Source organism: Cannabis sativa, chromosome 3 (assembly GCF_029168945.1).
Source record: "Cannabis sativa cultivar Pink pepper isolate KNU-18-1 chromosome 3, ASM2916894v1, whole genome shotgun sequence".
NCBI lineage: Eukaryota > Viridiplantae > Streptophyta > Magnoliopsida > Rosales > Cannabaceae > Cannabis > Cannabis sativa.
In genome coordinates this window covers 1,699,079-1,716,071 of record NC_083603.1, presented here as the reverse complement: position 1 = coordinate 1,716,071, position 16,993 = coordinate 1,699,079, and the positions used below count along the sequence as shown (strand labels likewise).

Here is a 16,993-nt window from a genome sequence, read left to right as displayed (position 1 = left end):
TAGTTTTTTTTTAGCTACAGAAAACAACTCTGTAACTCCAGAAGAAACCAGAAAAACAATCACTGCAGAAAAGTAAAAACACACAAGGTTTTTATACGTGGTTTCATCAATCCTTTCAGATTCTTACTAGTCCACGGGGGCACGCCAAGAGATAAGATTCATTAGATAGGTCTCAAAAATACAAAATAATTGACTTATGCATAAATAAACTCCCTTTTATTATATGCTGCAAGCTTGATGTATTCCACCTTCTAACCGAACCTTGTTAAAACTTCAAGAGCTCAAACTCCCTACGATCTCCTTGAAGAGTGCTTGCTTTCTCCCGATGCAAGACTTGAAAAGCAATCTCCCGAAAGTTTTGTAAAACCTTCTCCTGAAGGTAGCATTGTTGTTCTTCTTCTTTGTAGACTTGAATACAAACTCAAGATAATACAAAATACAAATAAACAAAGTAAGATTCGAACAAGCTCTTCTCTACAAAACAAAGACACTATTTACTTAAGATATGAATACAATTCAAAGTGTATGAAAGAGATACTAAACCTAGCTGTTATATGGTGTATTTATAATCAATATACACCTTATTGACAGCTCATACACGATCTAAACAAGACCACAACTGACTAGAAAATTCTCTAAAATAAAACTTCAATCAGCCGAGGAATTTTTATTTATGTACCTACAAATCGTGAGCAGTAAGTGCGACTTTCCTTTTATAGAAAAATAAAGTTTTGCTTTGATTTTCTCCTCAAGAAATCTGATCAATCAAAACGAAAAACTCATACAAGATCGAAATATTACAGCTCGTTAGATAGAAAAGAATTGAGTAATCAAACTTATCCTCTTTACCTTATTTTTCATTAATAGGAAAGCTAGACAACTTTCCTTCCAAAGATAGATTGCTTAATATTAAATTCACATATAAAAGAAGAAAACCAATATTTACACACAAAAATTAAACAATAAATTAATAAAATATTTTTGTCAATTAAATATGCTAAAAATAAAATTAACATCTTTTTTTTTATTATTATTAATTTTTAACTGTTAAATGTCAAATAGACCTGTCACAATGTACACTACTACACTTAACATATTTTTATTGATCCACCTCATTTAATTGTTTAAATAATTTAAAAAAACTATTTTAAAACATAAAATAAAAGAAAAAAAATATTTTTTCATTTTTGTATTTACATTTTTACAGATTTGTGTATTTTATGCATTATTTTTATATTGTGACATTGTTACTATGAAACAACGACTTTTTTTAGAACAACCAAAAAATATTAGTCTGTAAGAAAAAAAAAATCCATCAAAATGTGAAAAAAAACGAAAAAATTCATTAAACATAACCTCTTTTTTTATATTATTTTTTTTTTTTATTTTTTGTAGTTTTTAGGTATTTTTGAAATAATCCCTTTCACAATTATATGTAAGGTTTTCAATAAACCACCCACACTGCACAAATTGCCCACACCGCACCACACCACATAAAAATGTGGTTTAAAATCCTTTGTGATGCGGTTGCGGTTTGCATTTTTGTTAAACTGCGCGGTGAGATGCGAGTTGTAATTTTGAGTTTGATAATTGCAGTTTAAACCGCTATATATTATAAAGTTACTAATTTTTTACAATATGATTCTTATTTTATTTTTTCATATAAAGACAAATATATGTATGTACATTATATTATTTTTTAAAGATAATTTATTTTTTTTTTAATAAATTACGTAATTTTATTAAAACTTAATAAAGTTAGACCTCATGGTCATTACGTAATAAGTTATCTGGTATGGAGGACGGATCGACCATACTAGTTACATTACAAGCAAATGTCCACTTAGTCACATTATGGGTTGCGAAACTGCAGTCTAGAAATAAACACAAAATTACAACTAGTTAAAAGGTTTGAGAGAATTTTACATTGAAGCACATAGATACCAATATCCCAAATGGAAGTAGTCTCCTTCATCGTGTTGATCACCGTCTCAAAATCACTCTCTATTATCACAAACAAATGCTTCCAAAGGATTGTTGATTCGAGGGCTAACAAACAGGCCACAACTTCTCCAATAAGAGGGTCAGAGAAGTTGAGGACGTTGTTAGCCACCCACAAAATTGACTCCTTGTGGTCTATAGCCAAAGCCACTACACACATTGAGTCACTGTTGACTTTAACGTCACAGTTGATCTTGACCCAATCGTCCGGTGGGGGAACCAAACTGGAGGCGCAACCATCACCGGCGAAGGAATATATAAGAACCAAAATCTGTGTTACATATAGAAACAGAGTCAATACAGTGCTTAATGCTACGTATAGAATTATTATGAATTTGACCCAATCCCACACTTGGACCCCATAATCCAGCACGATCATCACTCCCCAAGGGGAGAACCTCCAAAGGTGAAAAGCAAAGTTACAGTAGAGAAAAAGATGTTCCATTGTTTCCTCTCATTAACCATAAATAGGGCATGACACATCCTCAATATGCACCCTTCTAATAAGAGCGGTACTTTGTGACGCTCTAAGATTCTAGAATTCCAAAAAGCGATAGTAACATTAGTAGGAGGCGCTCGTGCCAAGGCCTGAGTAAGATAGGCAGATTTCGTAGAAAATCGACCATTTGGTTCTTTTGTCTAAATCTACTTATCACTAGTATATATGTTATGATATTAAAATTTATGACTTGATGACTTGTATATATTCATTTATAATGACTTGATGACTAGTATATATATGTTATGATATTAAAATTTCAATAATTTTTTTATATTATTAAAATGCTATTAGATTGATTTTAAATTTAATTATAATGTTTTGTAATAGTGATAATGTAAACCGTTTAAAACACAGTGCACCACATTTTCGCAGTATGGTTTTTGCGGATTTAAGATCTTATGCTCCAGTTGTAATTTGAGAAATTACAAAATTGCATATGCAGATCTTATGGTCTTGTGTTTTGCAAAAAATTATCAATTAGACCATGTGTTTTGTTAAATGACAAAATGAACAATGTATTTTTCAAAATGGTACAAATAGGATACTGAATTGATTTTTTGCCAAAATAAAATTTAATAATAATCCGATCTAAATGTGCTATGAGAAACTATTTATATTTTCTGTATTTGTTCTTGTTAAGAATTGTCTTCAAATTGGTTGTATTAAAAAAAATTGTCGAAAATTAAGCTCAGGATCTTATTTTTAGTATTTTGAAAAATACATAGTTCGTTTTGTCATTTAACAAAACAGATAGTTCAATCAGTAACATTTACAAAACACAAGATGTAAAATGGTATTTACCGTAAAAATATTATAACTTCCACCGCAAACACCCCATGTGTAATATTTTGGGCTAAAAGGTCCAACTTACAAAATAAAACCGCTAGAAGGAGGGTTCGAACCTCCGACCTTGTGGTTAACAGCCACACGCTCTAACCAGCTGAGCTATTCCAGCTTTTGCTACGTGCCATTAACAAACTTTTGTTATACTATTCCTAAAAACTTGGACTTTGTCTTATCCCGCCACACCAATCGATACGCAGACTAAAACCCTTTTTGGGTATTTGGTAATGAAGAAAGAAAAGGAAGAAAAACAATGCCCACTATCACAAACCACCTTCGTTTACTCTTCCATTCTTCTTCTTCTTCTATTAAGCTTAAACCCTCTTTCAGTTTCTCCTTACTTCCCAAACCCAGACTCAAACCATACTCATCTTCTTTCACTCTTCTTGCCTTATCTTCAAATAGAAGAAGACCCCGTTTTGATCCCCACCCTTCTCGTGGCCCTGGCAGGAGAAATATTAGTACTTTTAGAGAGAGGAAAAGCCGGGAAAGAGGAGTGCCGATGGAGGGGAGTAATGAGTCTTCTGGGTTTAATAAGAGAAGGGCTGAGGGAAGGGATAAGGATGATAAGCCTAAGAAGAGTTTGCAGTTGAAATCGCGTAAGCTTAATCCTTCGAATACCATTTGTTATTTGCAGGTATAGTGTTTTGTTCTTGTTTTATGTTTGGATTTGTTGATGGTTTTTTTTTGAGTTTGGTATATTGAAAAGGATGGAACTTTATTGGTATGTATAGTTATTTGAGAAAGATAATGGCTTTGTTTGATTAAGCATTGGGAATATTGTTAGCACTAGTAGTTGTTTCTATAAGTTCTTGAGTAGAGAGGTAATGAAATGGAATAATAGAAATGAATCAATTTTTGTTCCATTTCATTCTTTGGTTGCATTTTAAAGCATTGTAATGTCATTCCATTAGAATGACTTTTTTACCATTTCAGTAGAACGACTATTTCATTTTGAAACGGAAGTAAAGACCATTTCAATGTAAGATTAATGTCTATTTTTGTTTCCATTACCATTCCTATTAGGTGATGTTTGGTTGGAAGGAATGAAAACATAGGAGTAGAAATGAGAATGAGAGTAGGAATATGAATGAAATAAAATCAAATCTAAAATTTAAAATGCATAAAAAAGTTATTCAGTAATGATCGTCATTTCTTCTATTTCAAAATGGAATAGTCATTCCACCAAAATGATAGAAAAGTCACTCATTTATAAGATTGGATTTTAATGCCATCTTTACTTGATGTATGTAGATACTGGGGACTGGAATGGACACACAGGATACATCACCTTCGGTGTTACTTTTCTTTGACCGGCAGAGATTTATCTTTAATGCAGGAGAGGTAAGTCTTCTACACTGATTTTTACTTAAGGAAATCATTCATGTAAATTGATCTCATTATTTTGGTGATAACTTTTTATGTGCCTATTGTTTTGTATTTAGTAAAAAAGCAGCATTGGATTATGTCAAAATCTACTCAGTATAAATAAAAGAGTTTTTATTGCAGTAATTTAAGGCTACTAATAATCTTCAATAGTAAAAAAGATTTTGTTTGATCTTGAAGGGCTGTGTTGTGTTGTTAATAGTTTTTTTTTTCCCCTTAATACTGGATCTGTAAACATCATTGGATGATGCTATGGGTGACGAGCGCATTTGTAGAATGACGGCTATACATCACTTCATGTTGTTCTTGTTGAAACTAGTTGCGTAAATCAAACATTGTAGGATTATGCAGCGAGCGTAGTTTTATGAAACTATGCTTGGCTTTAGTCAAATCGCTTGAATGTATTTCACTGCATTTTTTTGTGGGGTAGATACTATTCTCGCATTTGTTTTCTGCAGTCGCTTCATCTAATTATTTTCTTTAACTTTTAATATAAAGTTTTGATTTTTATTTGGCTCTTAACGTATAATTCTTCTTGTAGGGTTTACAACGTTTTTGCACAGAGCAAAAGATCAAGTTGTCTAAGGTGTGAGTTAATTAAAAGAGTATTCCCAATATTCAGTTGCAAAATTATGTCCCGAAATTAATCTTCATCAAGAGGTTCCTTTATATTGTTGGTAAGCTCATTGGAATTCTTAATGTTATTTTCAGATAGATCACATATTTCTCTCTCGTGTATGCTCCGAGACTGCAGGTGGCCTTCCAGGTTTGTTTCTCGATTTCCAGCTATTGTGGAGCTATTATTTACTTTAAATGGTTGTTTGAAGGATGATTTTTGCAGGTTTGCTTTTGACATTGGCTGGGGTTGGAGAAGGATTGTCTGTGAGTACCGCATTGGCTTGTTGTTTTTCTCTTATAAATTTAATTGAAGAAGATATTCTCTACTTTTTCGTTCAATATTTTAATTTGTTTTTTCACATACAAGGTTTGTGTATGGGGTCCATCAGATCTGAAGTACTTAGTTGATGCGATGAGGTCTTTCATCCCGAATGCTGCTATGGTTAATACAAAGAGCTTTGGACCCGCACTTGGCTCTAATGTAAACACTATGCCCGAGCAACAAAACTCAACAAAACCCATTGTTCTTATTGATGACGAGGTTGTTAAAATATCAGCTATCGTTTTGCAACCGACGGTTTCAGAAGGAAAGCCTGGTGATATGTCTGTAGTATATGTATGTGAGTTGCCTGAAATCAAGGGGAGATTTGACAAAGAGAAAGCGCTAGCTTTGGGTGTTCGACCTGGGCGAAAGTATAGTCAACTTGTTGAAGGGCAATCAGTAAAGTCGGATCACCAAGATATCATGGTAGGTTATAGAAACATAATGAAACTTAATGTATCTGTTGTGCATTTGATGTTTCGAAAGTAAGTTTGATTTCCCCGATTTCTGTTTAGGTTCATCCGAGTGATGTAATGGACCCATCTCTTCCCGGTCCCATTGTAGTACTCGTAGATTGCCCCAAGGAATCGTATTTGCAACAGTTGTTGTCCACAGAGCATCTCAATAACTATTTTGCGGACTTCTCAGGTTTGCCCGAGAGTTCTAAGGTGGTGAGTTGTATCATCCATTTGAGTCCCGCATCTGTAGTTAACAGTCCAAAATACCAGAATTGGATGAAGAGATTCGGTTCAGCACAACATATAATGGCTGGACACGAAAGGTTTGCTAGGTTTGCTCGTGTCTTCTTCTTCGTCTTAAATTATGCCAATGCCATTTAAGTGCTCATCTGTGCTGTTCGCAGGAAGAACATGAAAATTCCAATACTCAAATCAAGTGCAAGAATTACGGCGAGGCTAAATTATCTATGTCCCCAGTTTTTTCCAGCTCCAGATTTTTGTTCTCTTCAGCAAAATGGTTCCTCGGAATCAAGCTCCATTGTTTCAAGTGAGGTTTGTTAAAATGTTACGATATAATCTTTGATTTTTCTATTTAAGAAAAAACTTACATTAGGAGATGTAGTTATTTTGCAAGTTTTGAGCCAATTCATTGTAATACAATTTATTCTACCAGGATTCTGATGGAACACTTTGCGAAAGTATTGGCGCGGAAAATCTTCAGAAGGTATGAAAATGGCTTCTTTACTTTGATCTGTCTAGTAATTTCTTCAGCATTTGTTTTGTTAACAGAGTGTTCATTTGATGGAATATGAGCATCACTCTATGGATTGATGAAATATTGATCTTAAAACTTGTAAGGATGTATGGTTATTCTTGGGTGAGTTTATTTATTTCATTGAATGAATAATAGTTTAGTTCTTCTGTTTCGTGTTGAACAGTTTGTTTTGCGACCTCATAGTAAGCACGGATTGGATAAATCTTGCGTACCAAGTTTGTTGGTACCCACAGAAATCATCGACGAATTACATTCTGAGATTCCAGATATTGTAGTTGCTGCCCAAAATGTTAGTCAGTTGTGGAATACATCCACTGGATCGACAGGAGAAATAAGCTGCGTTCAAGATGTTAAGTTTATGGTTGAAGAGCCGTGGTTGGACGAGAATACTCTTCCCAGTTGTCTCGAAAATATATCAAGAGAGGACATGGAGATTGTCTTTCTCGGGACTGGATCATCTCAGCCATCGAAATATCGGAATGTCAGCTCTATCCATATCAATCTTTTCTCGAAAGGGGGTTTGCTTTTAGATTGCGGTGAAGGAACCTTAGGACAGCTTAAACGAAGGTAAAACCCGAGATTTTACCCAAATACTTAATAGTATAATAGTGTGTTTATCGAATGTACTAACCCTATGACGGTTATGGTTTCACAGATATGGTGTAGATGGCGCTGATGATGCGGTGAGAGGTCTGAGGTGTATTTGGATTTCCCACATTCATGCCGATCACCACACAGGCTTGGCGAGAATACTAGCCCTCAGACACGAATTGTTGAAGGAAGAGCCTCACGAGCCAATACTCGTTGTAGGACCGAGACAGCTTAAGAGATATTTAGATGCATACCAAAGACTTGAAGATTTGGACATGATGTTTCTCGACTGTCAGCACACCACTAAAGAATCACTCGATGCGTTTAAGAGCATTATCGAGTCTAGTAACGACCTAATTTCTATAGGAGATCCGAAAAGTTCCAAAGATATTTGGAAGAAACCAACTGACGGGCAAATGGCTCAGAAAATCGATTCTACTTTGTTTGCTAGAGGATCCCGAATGCAGAGCTACTGGCAGAAATCGGGTAGTCCAGTTGACAATATCACAGAAATAAAAAGCTTAAAGAAAATTCTCGGCGATGCTGGTTTGGAAGCCTTGATTAGTTTTCCGGTTGTTCATTGCCCACAGGCGTTCGGTGTTGTGTTGAAGGCAGCCGAGAGAACTAATAGCGTTGGAAAATCTATTCCAGGATGGAAGGTTGTGTATTCTGGCGACACTAGACCCTGTGAAGCTTCGATAGAAGCATCTCGTGATGCAACTATTCTCATACACGAGGCAAGTACTCGTATACCTTCTCCCGAAAAGTGTGTAACGATGATTGTAAGTTCTAACATCTCTGATTTTCGCAGGCAACGTTCGAGGAGGGAATGGTCGAGGAGGCAGTGGCGAAAAACCACAGCACGACAGAGGAAGCCATAGAAGTGGGGAACGCTGCCAGTGCATATAGAATAATTCTCACACATTTCAGCCAAAGATATCCGAAAATCCCAGTATTCGATGAGACACACATGCACAACACGTGCATTGCGTTCGACATGATGAGTGTCAACGTAGCAGATTTGCCTGTGCTCCCGAGAGTACTTCCATATCTGAAGATGCTGTTTCGAAACGAGATGGCGTTGGAGGAGTCGGATGATGTTCAAGAATCCGTGTTGGTGTAGTGCTATTGTACTCAAGTTTCTTCTTCATTTCATTGGTTTTATTTATTTACAATATTTTTTTGGTCACTTTGTTTGTAATTTGAAGTGTTTTATTAATATTCTTTATGGGGATTCACTCACTGCATGTATAGTCAGTCCCCTAAGTAATTGAAATTAATGGAAATTATACTTGTGTTTTTTTTTTCTTCTTAAATAGGAGGACAAGAGTATCTTTTAGTGAAACATGTAATTATTATAGTGAATTAATTTATAAAAAAGAATTGAGTTAATAAGCATAGTTCTCATTGTTTCTTCAATATATTTATGCACAAAGAGATTCTGAATTAAATTACTCATCTCGATTTGTAGTAGCATTCATTATTACCAATCTTAAGTTAGATAAAAATTAATTGAAAATTTAATTAATATTCTTTTTTACCAACAATCAATCTAAAATGAGTAGGGAGTTTCATCATGATCTTGAATGGCGACTCTAATTACCGGTTATATTACAATCTACTGCACTTGTCCTTCTTTGTGTAGTGGTATATTTTGTTAATTTTAAGGATTTATCAACAACAAGAAAATACTTCAAAGATAAATTTTTCATTCTTATGTAATTTTATTTTTCTAGATAAAAGGTATAGTTTAATCAATTTGAGTATTAGGTATAATGTTTGCTTATTTATAGGATGTCATCTTATTTATGTAGATGTTGTGGCATATGTGGGAGTTTCACATTTTTTTTTTAAATCAAGAGCCTCACATTTGCTCTCTTAAATTTGGTCAAAGCATTTTTCTTTTCTTAATGAATGAAGATCTTTATTAAAAGTGTTCGTTAGTTCACTTTTTTTATTTTTGTAAGATGTTTCTAGTTTATGTTTGTACTTATAATTTGAGCATTGTTATTAAGTATAGTGGTGCTTAGGGGTGTTCATCCGATCCAATCCGCACTGATTTGGTCAAACAACATCCAATCCGCACTAAGTGCGGATTTCATATTTTGGATCCAATCCGATCCACGTAAGAGTTTAAATTCAATCCAATCCAATCCGCAATAGTGCGGATTGGATCGGTTATTTTGGATCGGTTATTTTTTTAATAATAAATTATTTAATATTTCATAGAAAAAAATTAGAAAAAGACTATTGTTTCTTAATCTCCAATAATAATCTATTTCCATCTCTATTTATATACAAATTAAACCAATATACATATATATACATCAATATATACTTATTTTTAGATTTACACTAAAATATATATGTATCTCATTACTAAAATAAATAAGCTAGTATATATATATTTAAACTTTATGTATATGTGTCTATGTAAATAAGATTTATTTTTCTTGTATTTTTTATTACAAAATAAATAAAATGCACCAACTCAATATCTTTATATATTAAAAGTGCCAATCTAACGACAATTCTTCGTTTAACAGAATATACTCAAGAATATTCTGTTAAATTTAACGATTAGGTTTGATCTCCCGTTAACAAATAAACTCAATAATTAAACCCAAAAAATTAAACAATCTTTTAAATATTAATAATCTCTTTTTAAATTAAAAAAAATCATCTTAGCCACATATCTCTCTAACAAACCTATCTTGGGAGAATATTAATATATTTTTTTTATTTTTTTTTTTAAAAAAAGAAAAATCTTTATATATTAAAGTTAACCTCACGTTATCTAATGTTTTCTCTCGATAAGCATAGGAAGCAGAAATACCACTTCTATCTTTGTGTGATTGCAGATATACCACTTCTGTCATTGACCCACTTTTTAGCTTTATAAATGGAGATGTTTATATAATATTAACACTTTACAGAATATTTATAGATATAAACTTACATTACAATGCTATGTTAAAAAAAGAACTAAATAGAATAATCTACTACTCCAATAATAAATTTATTTACAATTTTATAATTACACTAATATTATTTTTAATACATTATTAAATAATATTTTAAATATAAATATTTAATTTTTTCAAACAAAAAATTTGTAATCTTTAAAAATAAAATACATTCAAAATCTTAAAAAGACCAAAATCTTAAATAAAACTAGCAATACGTGGCTCGACACGTACATTCACCTAGTATTACTAAAAAAGATTAAGAAATTAGAAGTTTGTGTATTTTTTTAATTAATATATATTACATATTATAATTTTTTAAAAATATATATAATTAAGTGCGAATTGGATTGGATCGGTTACTTTTTGAGGTCAAACAACATCCAATCCGCACAAGTGCGGATTTTAGATTTTTCAATCCAATCCAATCCGCACAAGTGCGGATATCCGCATTTTGCGGATTGGATTGGATTGGATCGTGCGGATTGGATTGGATCGGATACTTTGTGAACACTCCTAGTGGTGCTTAGTACTTTCTAAAAGTGACATTTGTTAACGATATTCCTTAAAATTTATTATATTAGATTATAGGATAATCATATAAAATCAATCGTACGGTTTTGAGCGATTTTTAGTGGTGTTTTAATTTGGCGGTTTTGGATGATTTTTGGCGGTTTTAGGTAGTTTTGGGCAGTTTAGGACGGATTTTAGTGGTTTTGATAGTTTTTTAGTTCAACTATTTTTTTATTTCGAAAATCAAAATCGACCGCCATATAAAAAAAAATTGTAACCGAAAATAATTGACAAATTCAATGATGACGTGGAACCAAAAATTTAGTTTTGGTTTGGTCGGGTCGGTTTGATGGTCGGTTTCGATTGTTCAGTTTTTATGAACATCCTAAGGTAAATATTTTTGGTGCCATTTTTTTTCTAATTAAGTGGATTTTAAATATGCCTACTACTCCCTCCTTCCTAACTGCTTTCCGTTTTTTTCTCTTGTTCCCTCCAAAGATTCATTACCACTTGCACAGAGACCAAAATCCAGGAAACAGAACCGCCGATGGAGGAGAGGAAGAAGAGAAGCTCTGATGGACGTGATAATGTCGACGACAGGCCTAACAAGACTCCTCACTCGGAAACAACACCCGACCTCATTCCTTCAAACACCACTTGTTATTTCCAGGTATAACTTTTGAGTTTGACGTTAGACATTTTCTGTATTTCTGTTTGAAATTGATACGTTGGTTTATCATGCTATGCATTTTTGCGAATTCGAGCTGTTCAGTGTTCTTACTAAAGACACTGATTTATTGATGAATCGAATTGTGTTTTTTCTGTTGTTTGTAAAGTTTGTTGACATTGTTAGATGGAAAAGGATGTAACTTTGTTGTTATTTAGTTAGGATTTTTCCACAAAATTTTCAGAATCGTGTTTGAACTTTTAGGCAGTTAAAAATTCTCCCTGAATTAGTCTTCTTGTTGGATTCAAGCACTTTCGTCCAATTTTGTCAATTTTACTAACGGACGCCCAAGGTGAGTGATTGTACATGTACCAAATTGTGCCCCGAACTACTGTTCAGACACGTAGTAGTAAAATTGAATGGAATTAAACGAAAATATTTGAATCTAACAATCTTAATAATTCGATAGAATTTTGTACAGTCTGAAAAGTTCGGAAACATGTTTGGTACATGTCAAAGTTTGGAGAACCTAATTGTTAATTAGTTTGTTTGTTTGATGTGTCCTTGAGTATAGGACACTTATACGATTGGATTTTAATGCTGTATGAGTATTTACTTCTTGTCTGTAGATACTGGGGACTGGAATGGACACCCATGATACATTACCTTCGGTGTTGCTTTTCTTTGACAATTTAAGATTTATCTTTAATGCAGGAGAGGTAAGTGTTCTTGACAGATTTCATTTATGTAAATTGATCTCATTACTTTGTAGATAACTTTTGTAAGTGGATTATGTTGTTTTTAGTCAAAAAGTTGCATTGGATTATGTCTAATATCTACTTAATGTGAATGAAAGAGTTTCTACTTCAGTTATTTAAGGTTGCTAATTGTCTCAATTGTTAAAAAATTGTATTTAATCTTGATTTGTTAACTTCATTGGAAAATTCAAGCCCATTTGTATTTAAACCTAGTGGAGAAAATATTACCAAATGCTTGAGATAGCTTTTATGAAATTATGCTTGGCTTTTGTCATATGATTTGAATATATTATGGACAGTTTCTCTTCCCCCATTTGTTTTCTACAGGCTCTTCATCTAATTATTTTTTCTCTATTTTTCTTTTATACAAAGTTTTTAGTTGTCTCTTAATATATGATTATTGTTGTAGGGTTTACAACGGTTTTGCACAGAGCAAAAGATCTCATTGTCTCAGGTGTGAGTTAATTGAAGGACTATACTTTTTTTTTTTTTTGATGAATAAGAGAATTTTATTGCTCATAACCAAACTTACATCACAGTTTACATCACATTTTTACACTGTTTACAACTATTCCATCACCCAATATAATCATGTACAGTTTAAGTTTCTAGTATCCAATCTATATCTTCCCCCCTTGCTTTTTTAGGCGGCCAAGCTTGAATTCTCAGCTTACTTAGCTGCTTGGCCTGCTGCACCGTTCTGTTAGTGAGCCACTGTTGCTGGTTCCAAAGTGCTTCATTTCTTGCCTTCCATATGTGATACACAAGGCTAGCCACAACTGTATTCACCATGCTCTTCCTAGCAGCAGAAAACTTTTTTGTTTGATGACAGGATTGCAGCAGCTTGAAGATATCACCTGCTGGTGTGTTCCATTGCAGGGACACTTTGATTTCTTGCAAGCATTTTGAGCTATATTCACACTGAAAAAACAGATGCTCAATGATTTCTTGTCAAATCAAAGGTTTGCTTATATTGTTGGGAAGCTCATCGGTAACCATAATGTGTTTTTCTTTTTCCAGATACATTACATATTTCTCTCTCGTGTATGCTCTGAGACTACAGGTGGTCTTCCAGGTTTGTTTCTTGATTTTCCAGATATTTGGGAGCTCTTACTATTAAATAATTAGTTAAAGAGTGATTATTGCTGTCCCCTATACTAGTATCTATGCATTGCAGGTGTGCTTTTGACTTTGGATGGTGTTAGATGTTTTGTGAGTATCGGATTAACTTGTTGTTTTTCTCTTAGCTCCTTTATCTATTTTAAATTTGATTCAAGATGGATAGCTTTATTCTCTATTTTTTTTTCTTATATTTTCTCATATTTTTAAGGTAAGTGTACGGGGTCCATCAAATCTGAAGTATTTAGTCGACACAATGAGGTCTTTCATCTCAAATGGTGCTTTGGTAGACATAGAGAGCTTTGAATCCTCACTTAGCTCCATTGATCTTAAACATGTTAAAGATGTGAAAATATCATCTATTGTTTTACAACCAACTCCTGGTGATATGTCTGTAGTATATGTCTGTGAGTTGCCTGAAATCAAGGGGAGATTCAACAAAGCAAAAGCCCTGGCTTTGGGTGTTCGACCTGGGCCAAAGTATAGTCAACTTGTTCAAGGACAATCAGTAAAGTCAGATCACCAAGATATCATGGTGAGTTATAGAAACATAATAAAACTACTTATTTGTTATGCATTTGTTGTTTTGAAAGTAAGTTTTATTTCTCCAATTTCTGTTTAGGTTCATCCAAGTGATGTAATGGACTCGTCTCTTCCCGGTCCCATTGTACTCCTTGTAGATTGCCCCAATGAGTCTCATTTGCAACAGTTGTTGTCCACAGATCATCTCAATAATTATTTCACAGACTTCTCGGGTTCACCTGGGAGTTCTAAGGTGGTCAATTGTATTATCCATTTGAGTCCCGCATCTGTAGTTAGCAGCCTGAAGTACCAGAATTGGATGAAGAGTTTTGGTTCAGCACAGCATATAATGGCTGGACATGAAAGGTTTTTATGCTAGTTTGTCTTGTTTTTTCTCTTAAAAATATATATATAATAAATTATGTAAATGTTGTTTAATTGCTTATTTGACTACCTATGTTGTTGACAGAAAGAATATGAAAATTCCAATTTTCCAATCAAGTGCAAGAATGATTACCAGGCTTAATTATTTATGTCCCCAGTTCTTTCCATCTCCAGAATCAACCTCCATTATTTCAAATGAGGTTTGTCAAAATGTTGTAATAGAACCTTCAATTTGGAAAGCAATCCACTTGTAATATAATTTGTTATAATATTTTCAGGATTCAGATCTAAAGCTTTGTGAAAGCATTGCTGCTGAAAATCTTCAGAAGGTATGAAACTATGAATGGCATCTTAACTTGGATTTAGCTAGTAATTTATTCAGTATATGTATCCTTAATATAATCAATCTTCTTGTAACCTTATTTATTTATTAAGTTTTCATATTTCCTGAAAAGTTCACTGTAACTATATTTGTGATGAAGTTAATGACACACTAATTAACATTAATCATTCACACAATGGATATATGAAATACTGATCTTAGAACTGGCAAAATAGTCTACTTCCTCTGTTTGTTGTTTGAACAGTTTGTTTTGAGACCTCATAGTAAGCACGGATTGGATAAATCTTGTGTACCAAGTTTGTTGGTGCCCACAGAAATCATTGATGAATTACATTCCGAAATTCCAGATATCACCTTTGCAGCCCAAAATGTCAGACAGTTGTGGCATACGTCCACTGAATCAACAGGAGAAATAAGCTCTGTTAAAGATGTTAAGTTTAGCGTTAAAGGGCCGTGGTTGGATGACGATACTCTTCCTAGTTGTTTGGAAAATATAGGAAGAGAGGACATGGAGATTGTCTTTCTTGGGACTGGATCATCTCAGCCATCGAAATATCGGAATGTCAGCTCTATCCATATCAATCTTTTCTCAAAAGGGGGTTTGCTTTTAGATTGTGGTGAAGGAACCCTGGGACAGCTTAAACGAAGGTAAACCCAAGATTGTTATCCATAACACTTTTTATATCATCTACTAACTTATAGTGGTTATGGTGCCACAGTTATGGTGTAGACAAAGCCGATGATGTCATGAGAGGACTGAGGTGCATTTGGATTTCCCACATGCATGCTGATCACTATGCAGGCTTGGCAAGAATACTTGTCTTTAGACGCGAATTGTTAAAAGAAGATCCTTACGAACCAGCACTTGTTATAGGACCGAAAAAACTCAAGAGATATTTAGATGCATACCAAAGACTTGAAGATTTAGACATGGTGTTTCTTGACTGTCAGCACACCACAAAAGATTCACTTAATGGGAAAATCGACTCAGTTGACAATGTCACAGAAATAAAGAGCTTAAAGAAAATTCTCAGTGATGCTGGTTTGGAGGCCTTGATTAGTTTTCCTGTTGTTCATTCCACACAGGCATTCGGTGTGGTGTTGAAGGCAGCTGAGAGAGCTAATAGCATTGGAAAATCTATCCCGGGATGGAAGATGGTGTATTCTGGCGACACTAGGCCATGTGAAGCTTCGATAGAAGCATCTCGTGATGCAACTATTCTTATACATGAGGCAACATTTGAGGATGGAATGGTTGGGGATGCTGTGGATAAAGACCACAGCACAATAGAGGAAGCCATAGGAGTGGGGAACTCTGCTGGTGCATATAGAATGATTCTCACACATTTCAGCCAAAGATATTCGAAAATCTCAGTATTTGATTCGACACAAATGCACAACTCGTGTATTGCATTTGACATGATGAGTGTCAACGTAGCAGATTTGCCTGTGCTGCCGAAAGTAGTTCCATATCTGAAGATGCTGTTTCGAAACGAAATGGCTTTGGAGCAGTCGTAATCGGATGATGGTACATGGTAGTTCTGTTTCTTTCTTCATCTCATTATAGAGTTTTATTTATTTATTTATTATTTGTTGAGTTAATATTATTTTGGACTAGTATTTTTTAAAAATTAATAATTGGATCCTCTGTATTTTTTTAAAATAGTACAAATAGGATCATGAGCTCAATTTTTAATAATTTTTTCTTTTAATATAACCAATTTGAAGACAATTCCTAACACGAACAGATGTAGAAAACATAACTAGTTTTGTTATAACACTTCTAAATCGAGTTATTATTAAGTTTTAATTTAATAAAAAAATCAATTCATGGTTATTTAGTAGTATTTTGAAAATACAGGGTTCAATTTGTTAACAAAACAGAGAGTCTAATTAAAAAACACATGATTTAAAATTGTATTTACTCTTATTTTTTCTCTTTTATGGAATTAGTTAAGAAAGAAAGTAGTAGTTTATATTTTCCTACAACTCTTATCTTGTGTAATCTGAAGTGTTTGCTTATATTTTATAATTAGCAGTGGTTAATCCAATTTTGTTGGAATATTTTCCAAGGTGCCTATAGGTGTGTTTTTTTTAAGTGTACACCAAATCTGGAGCTAAAATCTCACTTATAATATTATCATTAATTCTCTGAGAAAGATAAAGTAGAAATAGATTATAATTTTAAACATAATTTAAGAGAAAAATGAATATCTCAAAGAAGA

General features: G+C 33.5%; 2 protein-coding genes and 1 non-coding gene across 4 annotated transcripts; 2 read left to right on the top strand and 1 right to left on the bottom strand.

Annotated features, from left to right (window-relative positions):
• Positions 1-3,384: 3,384 nt before the first annotated feature.
• TRNAN-GUU (transfer RNA asparagine (anticodon GUU)) lies at positions 3,385-3,458 on the bottom strand. Its single transcript has one exon. It is a non-coding gene; the product is annotated as a tRNA-Asn (tRNA).
• An 80-nt stretch (positions 3,459-3,538) lies between these two features.
• On the top strand, positions 3,539-8,797 carry LOC115709960 (tRNase Z TRZ3, mitochondrial). 2 transcript variants are annotated; one of them, XM_030638237.2, is made up of 12 exons: positions 3,539-3,983; positions 4,601-4,690; positions 5,274-5,318; positions 5,444-5,498; positions 5,574-5,614; positions 5,718-6,098; positions 6,188-6,453; positions 6,535-6,682; positions 6,804-6,854; positions 7,069-7,472; positions 7,561-8,233; positions 8,308-8,797. In XM_030638237.2, exons 1-12 carry the CDS (start codon positions 3,600-3,602, stop codon positions 8,617-8,619), a joined length of 2,850 nt encoding a protein of 949 aa, XP_030494097.2. In that variant the 5' UTR covers positions 3,539-3,599; the 3' UTR covers positions 8,620-8,797. The 2 variants fall into 2 exon arrangements, with proteins under 2 accessions (XP_030494097.2, XP_030494096.2); XM_030638236.2 differs by having other exon boundaries at positions 6,188-6,462.
• Positions 8,798-11,445: 2,648 nt separating this feature from the next.
• LOC115708743 (tRNAse Z TRZ4, mitochondrial) lies at positions 11,446-16,509 on the top strand. The gene is made up of 11 exons (XM_030636746.2): positions 11,446-11,645; positions 12,272-12,361; positions 12,810-12,854; positions 13,421-13,475; positions 13,578-13,612; positions 13,731-14,054; positions 14,142-14,407; positions 14,511-14,625; positions 14,704-14,754; positions 15,013-15,416; positions 15,488-16,509. Exons 1-11 carry the CDS (start codon positions 11,523-11,525, stop codon positions 16,284-16,286), a joined length of 2,307 nt encoding a protein of 768 aa, XP_030492606.2. The 5' UTR covers positions 11,446-11,522; the 3' UTR covers positions 16,287-16,509.
• Positions 16,510-16,993: the final 484 nt, after the last annotated feature.